Source organism: Athene cunicularia (assembly GCF_003259725.1).
Source record: "Athene cunicularia isolate RWA chromosome 3 unlocalized genomic scaffold, athCun1 chr3_part1, whole genome shotgun sequence".
NCBI lineage: Eukaryota > Metazoa > Chordata > Aves > Strigiformes > Strigidae > Athene > Athene cunicularia.
Genome location: NW_020799097.1, coordinates 75,092,747 through 75,110,419, shown reverse-complemented (window position 1 = coordinate 75,110,419; position 17,673 = coordinate 75,092,747). Strand labels below are relative to the sequence as shown.

Sequence of the window (17,673 nt, the reverse complement as noted above, 5' to 3'; positions counted from 1 at the left end):
TTCCCATGGACAGGCGATGTCGGGCCTTCTCAGGAAGCAGGGCTCCAATACACGTAGTGGTTGCTTCGGAGGACCAAGGGTGACCCCACCCCCTTCCTCCTTCCTCCCAGCTTTATACTGAGCAGCCGTCATATAGTCTGGAATATCCCTTTGGTCAGTTCGGGTCAGCTGTCCTGGTTGTGCCCCCTCCCAAGATCTTGCCCACCCCGTCCCACTGCAGGGGGGGGAAATGTCAGAAAGAGCCTTGGTGCTGTGTAAGCACTGCTCAGCAGTAGCCACAACACCTGGGTGCTATCAACACCCTGCCAGCTCCCAGCATAAAACACAGCACCGTGAGGGCTGCTATAGGGGAAAACCAGTTCCAGCTCTGCCAGACATTAACAGCCAGTCATTAACAAACTTCTTCCAACTTAGATCCTGGAGTTCTAAGTGAAAAATAGCTTGTATTCAAATTCAAAACTAAGAAAATATTTCCAACACTGCACTGTAATATTTATTAGTGCTGTTCATATGCTGGTATTTTATTTGCATTGCATAACCATCAATCTACATAATCTAGAAATGTATAGTAAAATTTGTGTGGCCTTGTTAACACTAATTACATTGCTGGTGCTTCTCACATCATGAAAATGTAATTATATAATTTAAAAAGAATTGATATAGTAAATATAGAAAAGCCTGCACACTTTCAGAAGGAATAATAGATGTAAGATACACTGATCATAGAACAATAATAGTTATATAAAAAAAAATCACATCTATAGTCTTTATATTCATCACACTGTGATAAGATATCCAATTCATCGCTTCAAGAAATGGTGGAGAATGAGATTTTTAAACTACAAAGTATAAAAGAAGTATGTCAGTTGATTCTTACTCTCTAGGATCAGGGAGTTGATGTAGAAGCGAGTTCATGCATGGACCCATGATCTTAACCAGATGAAGACATTCATAAATGTCCGGTGTGGCATCCAATGCTTCTGGCAGTCTACATCCATTCACTTCAAGTGAGTTCCATGAGGAACTGACTGCAAAGAGGGGGGAAAATAGTGGGTTGCTGGGTCCAATTGAGAGCAGTTAGCTGACCAACTGGTAGGGGGTTACATAAAGCATTCTTCAGGGCTCAATACTGACCTATTTAATATCTCAGTAAGAAGCTGGACTATGGGACAGAGCGTGTGGAGAGACTTTGTGAATTACATAAAATTTCGAGGGGGGCATTCAGAAATATACTGACAGACTGGCAGAATGGGTTGACAGGAGTTTCACAAAGTTCAGCAATAGTAAATGCACTGGAATCATTCACGCCAGGCACTGACTGGCTAGAAGGTGGCTTAGCAGGAAAGATCTTGGGGATCCCTGTGAACAACAATTTGAACAGTTAGGTACTGTTGTGGCAGAGGTGAAGCAACTGCATTCTGGGCTACATTAAGAGTGTTGAGGGAATTCAGCATCTCCCTTTATTTGATGTTTGAAAGACCGTACTTAGAACTCAAGGTCACATTTCAGACTCCCCAGTACAAGAAAGACATTGATATATTGCAGCAAGTTTGGTGGAAGGACACAAATATGAGGAGAGGCTGAGAGCAACAGTTAGTTCAGCCTTAAGAAGAGGAAGCTTAATGGGAATCTCACTGCTGTCTTCAGTTACCCACATAATGGCACAGCAGAGATGAGTCAGGGTCTTCCCAGAGATGCACAACAAAAAGACAAGAAGCAATGGTCACAAATTGCAATAAAGGAAATTCTGATGAGACAGTAGAAAAACTTTTTTCACAATGAAGGCAGTCACTGGAACAGGTTATCCAAAGATGATGTAGAGTCCATCCCTGAAGACAACCAAAGCCCAGCTGGAGAAAGTCCTGAGCAGTCTAATGTAATCTGAATCTAAATTACACTTTTTAAACCAACATGAAAAATGAAGTGTTTTATTTGGGAGAAAAATTATCATAAAAATAATTTAGATAAACAAACCAATGTACTCCTCCACAGAATTTGAATTCTGTGCCAATGACCTAAATCTGGGCAGTCAGTCTTTCAGGCTTGGTAACAGCTTTCAGAGTGCATTACTTTTGCTTGCAAACTATTTCCTCTCTGGCACAGCTAAGAGAAAGATATCCATGCTTACTTCATTAAACCTATCATCAGCAGTGTTTGACACTGAAGATCAGCATGTGCTGCTGACTTGCCTGGGAGACTGGCAGAAATGAATCAGTCACCCTGAACTGGATAGGTCAATTCCTATCAAGTCAGCTTCAAGACAAGTCTGATGGGTGGTCTGATAGAAAGCCTTTATTTGTATGATGATACGAGGATTGGTTCTACCTCTTTGTGTTTAACACAAAACTTTATGAGAACTTGAGACAACACACTTCTTCAGTAGCAACAGAAACTAGCAGATTCCCTACTTTATTTCATTCCTTCAAACACAGATAGACTGCAGATGTAAGTCCCTTGTGAAAAATGTGGATGTATTGTTAAAAAATGTCTAGAAAGAAAGAAAGAAAGAAAGAAAGAAAGAAAGAAAGAAAGAAAGAAAGAAAGAAAGAAAGGTGTGGTACTGGGAAAAAACATTGACGTTATTATCTACATGTTCACTTTCAATCTGGAATATTGCGAACACTGTAACTGAGGATGACATGAATGACTCAAAAAATACAGTTTGGTCTATCATTCTCAAGCTTTTTATACTATACTTAAAAAAAAAAAGGAGTTTAAAATTATAAGCATGTACATTTTAGTTTTAAACAACTAAATACAAGTTCTGCTTATCAGGTTCTTTCAAATCTTAAAAAAACTCTCACTTAAGTGAAATGGGAAGATTTTGTCTTTTTTACATTCCATTAAAATTTTTGTCTACAAATTCTGAAAATATCAAAACTTCTACTCAAGCCTTTAGTAAAAGAATTATTTTTTTCAGGATAAGTAGTTATATTATGATAGCTTAATTTTGGTAATTTCGCTTGCAGCACAGAGATAGTAAATCATACTGTCTTGAAAAAATAAACCACATAAATACAGGGCTTATAGAAGAAAAAAAAAAAAAAAAAAAAAGGCTTATTGATACTTGTTCCATACTCCGTATTCTTCATAGTCAAAGTCCTCAGCTATCCATTTTTTTTCAACTTTTGGTAGCCCATAGAAAGCATATCTAGTCATAAAAAACTAATGTTTTAATGTAGGATGTGAATCTATTCAGAAAACTAAATAAAAACAATGGTATACTCTTGAGAAAATTAAATTAAGTATCCAATACAAATTCCTAAGACAGGACTAAAATTCTGGCATCTTGAAACCTACAAAATTTACCATAGCTTTCACCAAGACATTTAATCTAGTGCCTTACGATCAATTAAAGTTGACACTAAATATTTATGTTCCATAAGTCTATTAACTGCATTCACTATCACTGAAAAAATACTTTTTTAAAAAAACACAAAATGGATTTTTATCAATGCGGTAAGAATTTATTATCCCACGATACCATCTTACCTCTATCATTCATACCATTTTATCTCTAAGACAAAGTAAGTTTTCTAATAGTAATCTTCCATAAAATGTCTATTCTTGGAAGAATTCCTTTTATTACTCCTCCCAACATACAGCATTGGACATAAGAGCTGGGAAATGAAGTGGTACTTCCATGTTATAAATTGTCCTTCACTTACATAAGTAGCAAAATCACTTTAATCTCATAGGTTTAATCATATAGATTATATAAATTTCAAAACCATATTTTATAGTAATGAATGTTGATAAAACTCTTTTTGTCTTATTCTCAGTCAAATGTGAACACAGCTATTTGGTTTATACCCAAAGCAATTGTTTCCTTCATGCCTTTTACTTTTATCTACCACTTTATTCTATTTTATTTATAAGAACTTACTGTTGCAAGGCTGATTTTCATTAATACTACACAAATGTGTCTATGATAAACTCTTCAATATACATTAGAATGTTTAGTGTTACTGGCAGCTTTGCAGTTGCAGTCCTTGACCGTGTCATTTCAAACTAAAGTTGTCACTATGAATACTAGCTTCCTGTGTTTACAAATGTATGTTTATCAGAAGACATATAGTAATGTTCGAGAAATGTTTCTTAAGTCATATCTTTTCAGTAAATTCACGTTTCCAGTACATGAAAATCAAGAGGTTAAACAATAGGATCCAATAAACAACAATATACTTACTGGTTAATTACAAAACTTAGTAACAGATTCTTTAACCTTTAGTGATGTGGAGTAACACCTACAGGTTAAACATAGAAGCCAGAAAGGTAGTCAGAGGTTTCTCTTCTGTCACTATGGGAATAGAACTTCTACATTCTAATGAAGTGACAAAAAGGAACTGCTTCAGATATTCTGATTCTACAAGAAGTTCTGTATCATGCTGCTTGTGCTTTCTGGAAATACCAGAGAAGAGTGCTCCAATTAAGAGGCTTGTCTCTCATGTTATTAGGCTCCAAATACCTTATTAAATATCAGCAGGAAAATCTTAATTTTGATACTAATAAACCAGAAACAAAAAAACCTGCAGGATATCAGGCTTTGTTAGCTTGGATGTTTACTCAAGTACCTGATGCAAAGGTTTCTTTTTTTTTTTTTTTTTTTTTTTTTTTTAATGTTATACAGCTTTAGAGTACTGGTTTTGTGTTTTTAAAACACAAGAACCATGACAGTATTTATGAATGTCTCCCTTAAAAACACAACTTATTTCCTTTCTTTGGAAAAATGTGATCCAAAATGATAATTTTAATCAGTTTATAACTCACAAGAAAAGAAGATGCCGTAATAGCTCCTTCAATGGGCATCTTGTGCACTACTTTGACTCTGAGAGTAGGTCTATGGGACTCTGAAGTAAAGTCAGCGTTCATCTAAATCAGTCAGTTAGGCAGGAATGAAGAAAATCATGAAACAGACTGAAGAAAGAAAGAATAAAGAAACCTGAAAATACAGGCTATAAGAGACAGTACTAGACACTACAGAGGGTTACAGAATCCCCCCCTTATAACGAACATATTACAGTAAGCGGAACTTTTTAAAATCTCCCACTACTTAATAACCAGTATTTACATTGTAGTATTTTCTAGATACCTAATCACAGACTGTCGTCCTATTGAGTTATGCATGATACAAACCCATAGTGAAAAACACAGCCTAACAGTTGACACCAGCCCTCAACATCAGGGCAATTCAAAGAGCCTAAACTAGACTCAACCCAGGCTCCTTCAACTGTTGATGAAGAGAATGAGACACTTCCACAGTTCTAAAATGAAGTACTGGGAGACATGCTGAATACCTACAGGATGCTGAACACAGGGCTGTATGTGAATTTTCATTCCTCTTTGGAGTTCAGTCATTTGAATCGAGACTATAAAAGTGATGTATGTGCCTACTGAAAATGCAGACCATGGAATTCTGTTTTGAAGTCACACCTGCTTTCAGGAAGGTCCCCTTAAGTAATATTACCATCTTTTGCATATTTATTTAGGAGTAAGAATACAAGCTCAGGAGGTGGTGACTTTGTTCATTTCTCTTTCTGGTTCACAAAATTTCCAGTCTACAACTTTCACTTTCCAGCAGAATATCCTGATAATCCAATTGCAAAACTAACTTTGCCCAGTAGGCCACACGAGAATTAAGAATACAAGAGTTAAGGCTTTAGAAGAACTTCTAACACAAGGGAGTCTACCTCCAGTCTACTGGAAAGAGTTAGGAGTCTGCTGATGTGCATTTAGCCTTTCTAAAGTACTAACTGTAACCTGTGACTTCAAGTGGAAAAGGTCAGATGCGCATCTCGGCTAGAGCTGCTTTCAGGGGAACTGTTTTGGCAATCACAACAAACATTTTGCTTGTATTTTAAAAGTTGAGAAGAGTTTAGCCATGTAGTTGGCTAAACACTGGTGCTAAACACGCCATCAGGCAAGCTTTTCTGTTAACAATGTTAAAAGAGTATTAACTTAAAACTAGTAAAAATTAAGAACATTTAATATTATAAAAGAACAAGAGCTCATAGTGTCCCACTTGCCTAAAGCTAAAGGACAAATAGGATAAAATATGGGCAATCATCTAAATTCCACTTAAGGATTACCTGAAAAAGAACAATTTAAGGAATATCAAACAGGAAAAAATCTAGAGTTAACAGTTTATCAGTGGCAATTTAGTGATTACCTCTGCAAATGTATTTTAGTATATCCCCCCAACACATACTTTGCTATTACTGTCTAATGCAACATTGTACAATATTGGAAGAAGTGTTGCTACTAAAGGGCCATTTGTTTTCTCACTTAAGCCAAAAAAAACTTCTATCAGTTTTCTATCCAGTGACAGGGAAAAGGAAAAATAACAATCCTAACAGAAGCAACTCTGTTAAAACCCAGTAATTTCTTCAGCAAAACATATATCCAAAGGTCTGAATGCTGTATACTATTGGAAGGCACAGTATTGTCACTGGTTGACACACACTTAACATTTCTGTTATAAGGTTTCCTTTGTCAGATACCAGTAGAAAGAAGAGCTTGTGAAATCCATACAAGCTTAAATGTGTAACTCACTGATTTCCACTGATAGAACCAAACTTATTTTGCTTTTTAAAATTAAAGCGCTGGATGTTATGCAATTTTAATGCACTTTCTGAATTCTCCATATTGGATGAACAATTGGATGACCAAAAGCCTTCAGCTGCTATCAAATAAAATACTGATTGTTATCCTGAATAATAATAATATTGTAATACATATTAAATATGTCCAAAGGCATAGTATAAGCTCATAAAATTTTCATGACAAACAGATTTTAAGTAGAAGTCTGAAGCATGCTAAAATTTTACTTTTGTGGATTTTTAAAGGTAGTATCTCTCTGAAAGTGGTTGTCTATAATATTTACACTGTAAAATTTTACTGATTTGTGGCAATTACATCTAGGTCTGGACTGCAAATTTCTAATGGTATTGCATTAATTAAGTTAAGCATTGGCATAATTTACTCTCTGACACCACCAATACCTTCTGGTTGTATTACTTTCTTAAAAAAAGTATCTTCTAAATCAACTCGAAGTTACACATTTCATATAGAAATCACTTTCTGAAATTGACAGAATATATAATGCAGGAGATCAAATCACATTGTATTAATTGTTCCTCTGACATTAAACTATTAATCTAAAAACTGACAAAATAAATGAAAGGCACACAAATTAGAAGGGCATAAGTTAGAAAAACACTATATAAAAGATATAAAAAAATCAGCTAATACACATACACTTCCTGTGAAAAATATTTTTTCAGTCATACCTTAAAAAGCTGCAATTGCTCAATGCTTTGAGATTTTTTACAGTAAAAATTATTGTCTAGGGTATTCTAATAAGATCTCAGTAGGAGTTTTATAAATACATTCTCTAAAAGGTTTCTAGCCATGTGGAAATGCCTTCACCCCAAAAAAACAATCTGTTGAACATCATTGCAAGAGAAATCCACTTACAGGAAAAAATGACACATCTGGAGGATAAGTAAAGAAAGAGAAAATGTGAGCATGGAGCAGTAGATAAAAGAGTGCAGAAAGAGAGAGATCAGTAGACCGGCTTTGGGAAGTAAGAATCTATGATTTCAACTTCTGTGAAAAAAAAGTTTATCAAATTCTGGCTACCAATATCAGTAAAGTATGAATGCACCTTTGACTAACATAGTTTTAACACAGAAGATAGCCAATACAAAACACTAACGTCACTTTACACAACATCACTAGCAATAGGACAGTAAGAAAAGCCACGGCATAATTTATTTTACTAAAGATTTAAACGTAGACCACCAGTCTTTTCTAAATAAATATACGATTAGTCTTGAAACAGAAAACTTGGATCATACAGTATTTCCCTTAATTTTATGCAACAAGACTTACAATGAAAGGGAACAAATTCAAAGCTTTTGGCTATTTTGAAACACCACTAAAATACCATTATAAAAAGGGGGCTGCAGTGGCTGCACTTGGTAGTGTACACGTGAGTGGGAGTGTGCATGGAGGCATGCACAAGCCTCACACAGATGACCCTGCATGAGCCCTTGTATGCTCCCAGCCTTTCACAGGTCCTTGTATCCTAACTCCCTTGCAGGGATGCTCCTTGTACAAGCCCTTGTACGTTCCCTTACAGGAACGTAACTACACAGGGGCTTGCTCGCTTGTTCCCTTAAATTAAAAAAAAAAAAAAAAAAAAAAAAAGTAGGAAATTTTATTCCATAAAATATGGGCTTAATAATACAGCTGTCATTAAGACAAATCTTACACGGAAATAACAGAAAAGAAATCTATCTGAACAATGCTGAAAGAATAAAAGATCTGCTAAACTTTAGAAGACCTGCAGATATTCTGAAGAACACATAGGCAAGTACAAGCAACTTATGCAGAAGTATTTCTTTCATATTATAAAGAGATGCACAGTGAGACAAAAATAGTAAAAATGGTAATGTGATAAGGGCAAAACCAATGGATGTCTTGAGCACACAAGACAGGAAAGAAAATACTGTACCCTTTGATTTGGATTTACATTGGGTTTTGTGCAGAATACTATGTATTGCCTACCAACCACAACAAAAAAAATCCCAGTAATATGCTTACGACTAATGAAATAGGCATCAAAACATAAGTTTAAAGACCTGTTCACCAAATAGTTGTTACACAGGAACTTAGCACTATGCCATGCTTGCTTCAAGGCATTCAAGAGTTTTCACTGTGCACCCTATGGTATATTTTATAATATGTTTTAACTGTCACATATTGTGCAGAACTTTTGTACTTAATGCAGTATGCAATTGTTTACTCCAGACAGGTGATAAAAGCTCTTCCATTACAGAAAAAAACACAGACAAAGCTAGTCTGGATTCTAAACAGATTAATGACATTAGCTTTCAATTAAGGCAGGACACGCTATCCACATATTTCTATTATCAAACTGAAATCAAATCTGTATTGTCTTGTTATCAAGATCTTGACACCATCCTTTACAGAAACATGGATGAAGAGTAATTTTCTTTTTAAAAGAAAAATCTTGCTTTCAAACACAAGCATGTAAACTGCCAAATATGCATTAAAAATACTATCACAAATGTATGAAAAGCTAAACTATGTGTTTATTATCCTATTATAATTCAGGTAGGTTTTATTATTACATCAGAATCCTGTTTTGTCAAGGAAGAGGCCTGACTGAAGTTCTATAGAAGGTCTATCTGACTCTAGAATTACATGGCTCCCAGGAGCAATTCCTTTACTTACACACATCCCCTCTACTTAAACCCATCAGAGACCAAAATCTGCTGCTATAATAAGCGTAATATTTGTAATGTATCCACTGAGTCAGAGTATAACTATTAAACACAAGACTTCTGTAATGCAGCCTTCAGCACATTGTGACCGCATACTGGACCTTTATAACTTCATCTTATCTGACATGTATTTTATCTAAGAAAGGAAGCTATCAGAGCACAGTAATTTTTCTAGCAAAAGATTTGTAACTATGCTATCAAAGTGAAAAGCTATGCCAAACTGCTTATATGAATGTCAAGTATATCAAGGAATCAACAGTTACTGGGAGGAACCACGCAGTCTTTCACAGTATTTTTCTATCACATTGTCAAGAAATTTTATCAATGTACCAAGAGTACTGTTTGCTACTATTTTTTGGCTTTGCAGTAATTGTAATTTCAAAATGGTTAAGAAAGCTTCATGAAAAAAACAAAACCTCCCTGATCCCTTCAAAGCCTTACCAGATCATTTCAGTTAAATGAAGACCAGGCATATATACTAACTGGAAGTATCTGATAGGAAAAGAAAAAAACCTTCAATTTCCCTGGTATGGACTCCACCCCTCTCTGCCTGCAACAGGGCAACAACTGGCTTCAGCATATCAGTGTACAAGTTTGGGGAGCAAAGTCATAGGCAGAAATTATGCTGGGTTAGTGATCACCCAGGTTCCCACTCTGACGAGTGACATCTAGTTCCTCTCCTGTTTCCCCAGTGTTCTCCCACTACTTTCTCTAGCACAAATACCAGTATGCTACCTCTCCTGTCTCCTTCACCCACTTAAAGCTTCCAGTGTCATTTAAGTTATAGCACTGACAAGGGGAGACTGTGAGACAGGGGACAGCATCCAGAGGTTGACAGCTACAGGCATGGCCTGCTTCTTCAATTCCTCACACCATTCATTGTGTACTTGGCAGCAGTACTTGCTGCATACTTGTTGGAGCAGACTGTACAAGAAGAGTTAGCTGCAGTAGGGATCTCAGCTGATAAGCATGTGTTGATGTTACCCAAGCACTGATGCAGGCTTACTCTGTTGCATTTATTAAGTCAACCCTACATGTATGATGCAGTTCACTGTTATAACCAGAACAACGTGGTGTCATGTAGTTTTTCTGAGAGTCAGAAGGGAGACTTGACTTATCAGAAAATTATAGTATCTTTTCAGTTGTAGCATTTATGACTCCCTTCAACCACATCTTCAGAAAAGCAGCAAAGCTGTTAACACAAAAACTCCCAAATGCCTTTTTGCTTTTTCTTCCCAGAATTCAAGTCACTTAACCATCACTAATTTGTCTGACCTTAGTAGTAGCAGAGGTATGGAGTGGCCACAAAGCACTGTCTTATGGAAGAAGAGGTAGAGTTATGGGAAAACTCACGTTGAAAAGGACCTGAAGAAGTCTTCGGTTCAAACTCCTTCTCCAAGCATGATCATCTTTAAGATCAGACCAGGTTCCTCAGAGCTTTTTCCATTTGGGTCTTGAAAACCTCCAAGGAGACTAAGCAACTCAGAGAAACCTGATGCATTGCTTGACTATCCTCATGGTGAAAAATCTTCTGATCATCCTGAACACCTCGTTTCAACTCACATCTGTCCTCCCATCATTCACTAGTAGCTATTGGGCCATTAAGTCTCTTAGGGCCTAATACGATTAGATACCCTGGTAGCTTTCGCTTCTCCAGGCTGACAAAAAATAGTTCCCCCAGCCTCTCCTCATGGAACATGTGCTCCAGAAGTCTGTCTTGATGGCTCTTCACTGAACTCACTCCAGGTATCTTACAGCATTGTCAGTCAACTAACAGGGAGAAGACCAAGATAAAGGCTGAAGCCTACCTAGAGCCTAGGATTTTCCTTAGCTGGAATGAATGGTATCAAGTTGAAAGAAAGAATATGTGCATATGTTCTTTGGAAACTGTTCTGGAGTCTGGGTGTTGACAAAGCTGTATGGCAGACGCGTCCTAACTAATCTCTTTCACATTTTCTGTTGGTTAGCTAAAGGCGTGCCCAGCTGCATGCTGACTTTAGATAATTCCCTACTCAGCCAGTTGACAGTTTAAAATCTTGTTCTGAGACTATTGTTAATAACCATTTTCTAAAACTTCCTTCTGAATTCCTACACTTGCAGTCAAACCGCTAAAAACCGCCCACTTCATTCAGTGAAATAACGGATGGAGATACCCACGTACTCAGACCTCTGCAGGATTTTAGCTTGTATGAAATCCATAAACAGGTAAGATCTTTTCTCTCATATACTTAAAAAAAATTAGTCTGACATTTACTCTTTTATACTAGCTTCAGTTTTCAAAGTTTAAAATAGTTTAATTCCAATGCAAGAATTTGCAGAATTTGACATCTCCATAATTGTCTCCACTTAGAATATTTTATTCATTAGATCATAAAAAACTGATTAGTAGAGGAGTCTTGAAACATCACTGTCATAATGTTTTAAAATCAATTTACATTTACATCCTCTAGGTATGAAATTTAAAACTTTCCAAGGTCTTTCTCTATGTAAAATATCATGAATCAAATGAAGTGATTTGAGACAACAAGAAATGTCAATTAAAAACATAAAATGGAGTCTAACTGATAACTTATTATCTATTTCAAGTCATATGACTAATTATTAAAAAAAGATTTACTGACAATTCAAGAGTGTAACAAGATTTTCATAAATGGATTGGCATTATTTCTTTATGCTTGAGGATATTAAACAAATCTTATAATCTTAGCACTGCAACTATGAACAATATCAACCTTTCCTCACATTTTCAAAAATTAAGGGCTGATTTTAAAGTATTTTAAAATAACAAGAGCAGTATGATTAAGCCATGTAAGTTATATCTGGAAAACATAATACGAAATGTGCATTAGTATTCTTTCAGTGTATTCTGTTTTTACATTATAGTATCAATGTGGTCATTACAGCAAAAACAAGCATGGAATTGGAAAGGAACATAACTTTATGAGGGGAAATAAAAACCTTGTGTGGAAGCTTTTTATGTTTGGATCTACTGCAACTGAAGTGCCTCATCAATTCAGTTGCATGACTGTGTATTGGCACAAAGGAAGAGGTACAAATATGTAGCAGAAGCAGGCTGCAATGTAGCAGCCACAACTTTTATTAGATTATACTCTTACTGAACTTGTATGTCTAGTCTGCACTGCTGTGAAAAGAAAATGCTGAGCTACTTTACGTTTAACTAGGACCCCAGTCTAGTTCACTGCATGCAAAAGTTAATATTGCACAAATGTCCAGGGATGAAAACCACACTTTTCAATTGTGGTGCAAGTTTAAACTGCTTTAAATGCCTGTAGAATTACTCTGCTAGAATGCAGTTTCATAACTGGTTTTAAATTAATTAAGACTGTGATGTTGCCAAGAGGGACATTCCTCAACACAAAGCTTGTGCTGACAACATATTCCTGTTTCCCCTTCTCCTTGCATATGTTAACAGCTGTTAGAGCTGATCCAGCCTCCTCTGTAGTTCTAAGAACCACCAATGTAAATGCAAAAGGAGAGATGGAAGCAGTCAAGACAGGGAGGAGGGCCGGACAGAGGAGCCTCGTGGTAGCAGGAGCTTCGCTTGCTTCATTCCCAAAGACTGCATTTTGACACTGTTAGCTTAAATAGGCTGGAGTATTTTTCAGCAGGATCAGTTCCCAGATCAGCCAACACTGTAGAAATGCGGGCACAATAAGGGCAGCAGTAATAAACAGCCTGAAACAGGAAGAAGATAGGTCTACCTTCCAGAGCACCAACAGTTTAATTTGACTCACAGTGTTCACTAAAGTATAGATTGTGCAAATTGTGACTGTTAAACAAGATGGACGTACTCCTGCCAAATAAACATTTATCAAAACATTCCTTTAACTTGACACCTACTTGCCTCATAATGTCCTGCCTTTTCCAAAAAATCAACTATTATAATAGAAAGGTAGATTTTTTTTTTCTTGTAAACAATTTCCTATAGCCTTAAAATCAGATTAGAAACTGCTACTGCTATATGGTAAATAACAAAAGTACTTTTAGTTACACAGTATGGATGAATATAAATAGGCTATCAAATCACGTTTCAGCATGTAAACAAAGCACATTATGGTTAAAATTAAACTCCTGCTATGAGTTATAAACTCCAGCTATGAGTTATTATCAAAGGGTAAAGGGTAAGAAAGATCTTCACAACACACATTACTGATAATGGATTGAAAGAGAAGTTTAAGTAACAAAGATTGAGAGCTCATTCCAATAAATACAGATCGCAGACTCCTTAATAAGGAACATAGGAATGAAAATCCAGAACCACAATCTAAACTTTTTTTCTCCTTATAAGCAATTACACTTCCTTTAGGAGATGGGAGCTGTGCTTCTGCACATAGCTAAGACTCCCCCAGGTTGAATAGCTCTGCTTTGGTTTTTTTGAAATCTAGGAACAAAACAGTTCTTAACATCACTCCCCTTCTAAGGCCATCTAGTAAATATTCTCACTTTATCCCTTACACAAGGGCTGGATGTGGCCTGTTACTAGCAGCAGTTTCTGACTGATTTCATGGAACACAGATGGATGTAATAGTGATATTTTCTATATAAAACCTACTGGTTTATACACTAAGCCAGGAGGAAAATCTGAAGTCAGTACTCTGGCCAGAGGAGTTCAAACTCAAATGCTGCAAAAGGGTACTTCAACTTAATTGGTAATAGTGTTACTAAAGGAGGACCTGTAGAGAAAAAATAAAACTCCTTTCCTGCTGAAGCTCTGCCGCTTTATGATAAGGAATTAAAGGTTCAAGAAAAACAGGAAAAAAAGAACATCCTTTCATAGCTCTATTGGCTCAGCACTCAGAAGGGGATGTCCTAAATTCTAATTCAACTCCAAAAACATCAGATCCATTCTAACAAGCAATGATGGACATAAAATTCCAAAACCCAAAGCTTCCAAAATTCCTGCATGAATGATGTATGCACTAAAATATATAGTGAATTTCCTACCTTGTCACTTCCTAACCCTGTGAATCCTAACTCTTTGCAGCACAGTAACAGCACTTTGAAAGGACGTGTGGAGACTTTCCCTCTGCGATCTTTTTCACCTCAGTAATCTTGTAACTTGTTGGTTGTCTTTTAAAGGTTAGAAGATAGACTGGAATTCCCTTTTTACAGTTCCCTTTAAGTAATAAAATGAATCCTCTCCCTGATAAAGTGCTTTTAACACTGGTTTATTACAGAAAAGGGGGGTGCTAACACTTTATTCTCTCATGTACAGGTGCAGAAAATAGGAAAAAAAAACCACATTTGGAGAGGAGCAGAAGTGAACAGAGGTATCTTCCTGCTGTCCCCATTCATGTACAGACACTTTTCTACTTGCTAGTCTGGATATTAATTTTTAATGACTTTCTTAATTCTACACACACAATACATGTGAAGTATGAGCACACAGAATGGTATTCTTGATTCTGCTCGGAAGACAAAACAAAATGTATTACGGTATCTAGCTTGTTAGTGTAGAAGACCTTTATTGGATCTTGCTTTTAATCTAAACTGCTATATGAATTTACAGTTTTGAAATAATGTAAACCAAAACACTTTCTTCAGTTCAGGAACATTTTTTTTGTGAATATTGATTAATTAATGTATTTCAATAAGTAAATTTTAGATTTAGTAGACCTGATAAAAGTCTTGAATATTGTATGTACTTAATTTATGTACCTACTGCTGGCTATGAAAGCAGATTTGGCGTGAAAACTTTATCCAGCAACTTTCATGAAAAATGGCTTCGTGAAATGCTCCTTGCACTAGTACCATCAAAGAATTCTGAAACATTTACTACAGTATTTACAGTCATATATGCATCATGGTAATCTGTTAGACTCTATGATAAGAGTTTAGGACTTGCTCCACGCTTCCACCACAAAGGCTATTAATCTGTACCTAGCTGTTTGACCTGGAGATGATGAACACATTGCTGTCAACCCTGTGCCTGGTCATGCTGTTAACAAAAAGAATTACCATGTCTTAACTATATTTGCCTGCTGTGCTTTCAACCCTCCAGTCAACTCCTAAGCCTTCCATGAGAACTTCATCGATGTCAACCTCTGACAAGTGACTACTTAATAAATCTGAAGCTCCATTTAACCAGTTGCTGGAAAAAAAACAAAGGGACACCCGCTGCTGCACAGAGTGGCACTGAGATACTCCTTTCTCTATCCTGACTTTTTGCACACTCACTGGAAATGATTCCAGTGGCTGTCTGTTCTCACTCGGAGCTTTTGCAAAAATAAAGCACTGACACTAGGAATCTTTCAGGACCTCTAACAGTTTCACTGCTTCCTATCCAATTACGAGCAGAACCTGTGGAGAGGTCAGACCACTGTCCACCCTACCGACGGCAGGGCGCCAAGGGGGCAGGCAGGCAGGGCCGCAGTGAAACAGGTTGCCCAGGAAGGTCAAGGAATCTCTAATGTTGGAGGGTTTCACACCTACTGACCCAACTGAATGATAGTGACAGGCCCACTTCAAATGGGAAGCTAGGTTAGATGATCTCCAGAGGTCCATGCCAAAAACCCCATCGTTTCTATGATTCAATGAGTAGCTTCAAAGGCAGCAGATTTACTTGTTTGGCGTTGCTTAATGACAGTACCACGTGATTTAACATTCTGTTCACAGGTCAAAGCTCCTTTTTTAAAATTAAATATATATTTCTCAAACTCCAATGAAACTGCTGATGCTTCTAGACAAAAGCAAGCATCTTTTACCTATCAAGGTGTAAACAAATATGTGCAAATATCCATAACTTGAATTTTGTCCAGAGAAAAGGTCTTTTAAAAATTAATCCTTAAACTCAATGAAGTGTTATAGTCTATTCCACACATCTCTAGAACGAAGACATGAAACAGTCTTTGAAACAAAGGGGTTATTTGGTTGTTTTTGTCTTGTATTTTTCCCACTAAGGGGAAACATGTTTTAGTTTTACTAATAATGAGAAAGCTTTTAATGTACACAATTTCTACTTCAATTAAAATTTGCTTAAAGATGGACTCGTTTGTGTTTTATTAAGAGGATGCTCTTACAGATAACAAGCCCACAGAGGCTGCTCCCGGAAGACTGTTTCAGCAAAACAAGGGAAATGTATTTTCTAACTGTTGTCAGAAGAATATATAGAATTAAAAACCCCTCATGAACACAAAACTTTGCTAACACCTTGAACAATGTCAAAATAAAGAAAAACACAATTCAGGAGTTGAAGCACAGATGTGTCCTCGTATTAGCTCATCCACTTACATGTCACTTACATGTTGAATATTTGCATGCTGTACCAGCTGAACCATTTATTAATAACATCTGGCACAAGTAGACAAATAAAAGAATATAAAGCAATTTGAAAGACCTTTATCCTAGTATTTGCACTCACATACCTCTAAATTTGCTAGCAATGGGGACTGTTACTGAAATTGAAGCTTGATGCATCAACTCCCCTTTGTCTTTGAACTACGAGTTGGAGAAGTAATGTTTCAGTTTAGTCTTCTCCTATATTGTGTGGAAGCTTTTTATTATTTTTCAAGCTTATTTTAAAAATGAATGTATTTTCCAGGTCTTTGCCATCATATGTGACTTTCACATCAAATTTACACCACACTGTACCAGTATATAAAACCACTTCCAAATAATACTACAGTGTCATTTGACAGCATTTTGGTAAATGTGAGGTGGTGAGACTTGCACACAATTCTACAGGCTGACAGGTTAATAGAACGTGCATTGCCAATACCAAACAATGCAGAAAAACTGTGGCACCAAAGCAATACCCTTGTAGTCGTAGCATTGCAGTTTCCACAGGCACAGTTACGGTGTGATACCACCTCCCTAAAGCCTGAAGGCAATTTAAGCAACCTGCGAACTCCAGATAAAGTTTTAGCACCTCGCACACCTTCCTGACATGCTTCATCCCCCGCTCTAACTAGCTGTTTCCTGGACACGGGAGAGTAAATTAATTAAGATCACCTCTATACTAGCAGCAAACGTACCACAGTGTTTTTCATCATGGCTTTAACAGTGAATCCGTCGGAGACCTGCTGCTTGCTTTTCTTCACGTGCCCCAGTGGCTCCTGCTGCTGGGGGCACCTGTCACCTACGGGCTTTGAAGGGCTTGAGCCCGCTTTCTCCACTACCATCTCCCCACCAGCGCCCGTCACGGACAAGCAGCAAAACACAGACTGGAAGAAAAAAAACCCAAAAAACAAAAAACATCACCGTCTTGCCCCCGGTAAGGCAGAAACCGCAGCAGGTCTACCCCCGTTCCCTTCCCACAGCCCCCTCCCGCGCCTCCCCTGCCCCCGACGAGACTTGTCGCCTGCCCCTCCTGGTCGCTCGCCCCCCCAGCCCCCTTCTGCAT

At 37.1% G+C, this 17,673-nt stretch overlaps 1 protein-coding gene across 1 annotated transcript in view; it reads right to left on the bottom strand.

The window, feature by feature from the left end:
- The window catches only part of PACRG (parkin coregulated), a 245,266-nt gene extending 227,777 nt beyond the window's left edge, over window positions 1-17,489 (bottom strand). The window contains exon 1 of the mRNA XM_026846070.1: window positions 17,306-17,489. Within this exon, the coding sequence (XP_026701871.1) occupies window positions 17,306-17,452 (147 nt within the window). The 5' untranslated portion in view covers window positions 17,453-17,489. The remainder of the gene's footprint in view (window positions 1-17,305) is intronic.
- Window positions 17,490-17,673: the final 184 nt, after the last annotated feature.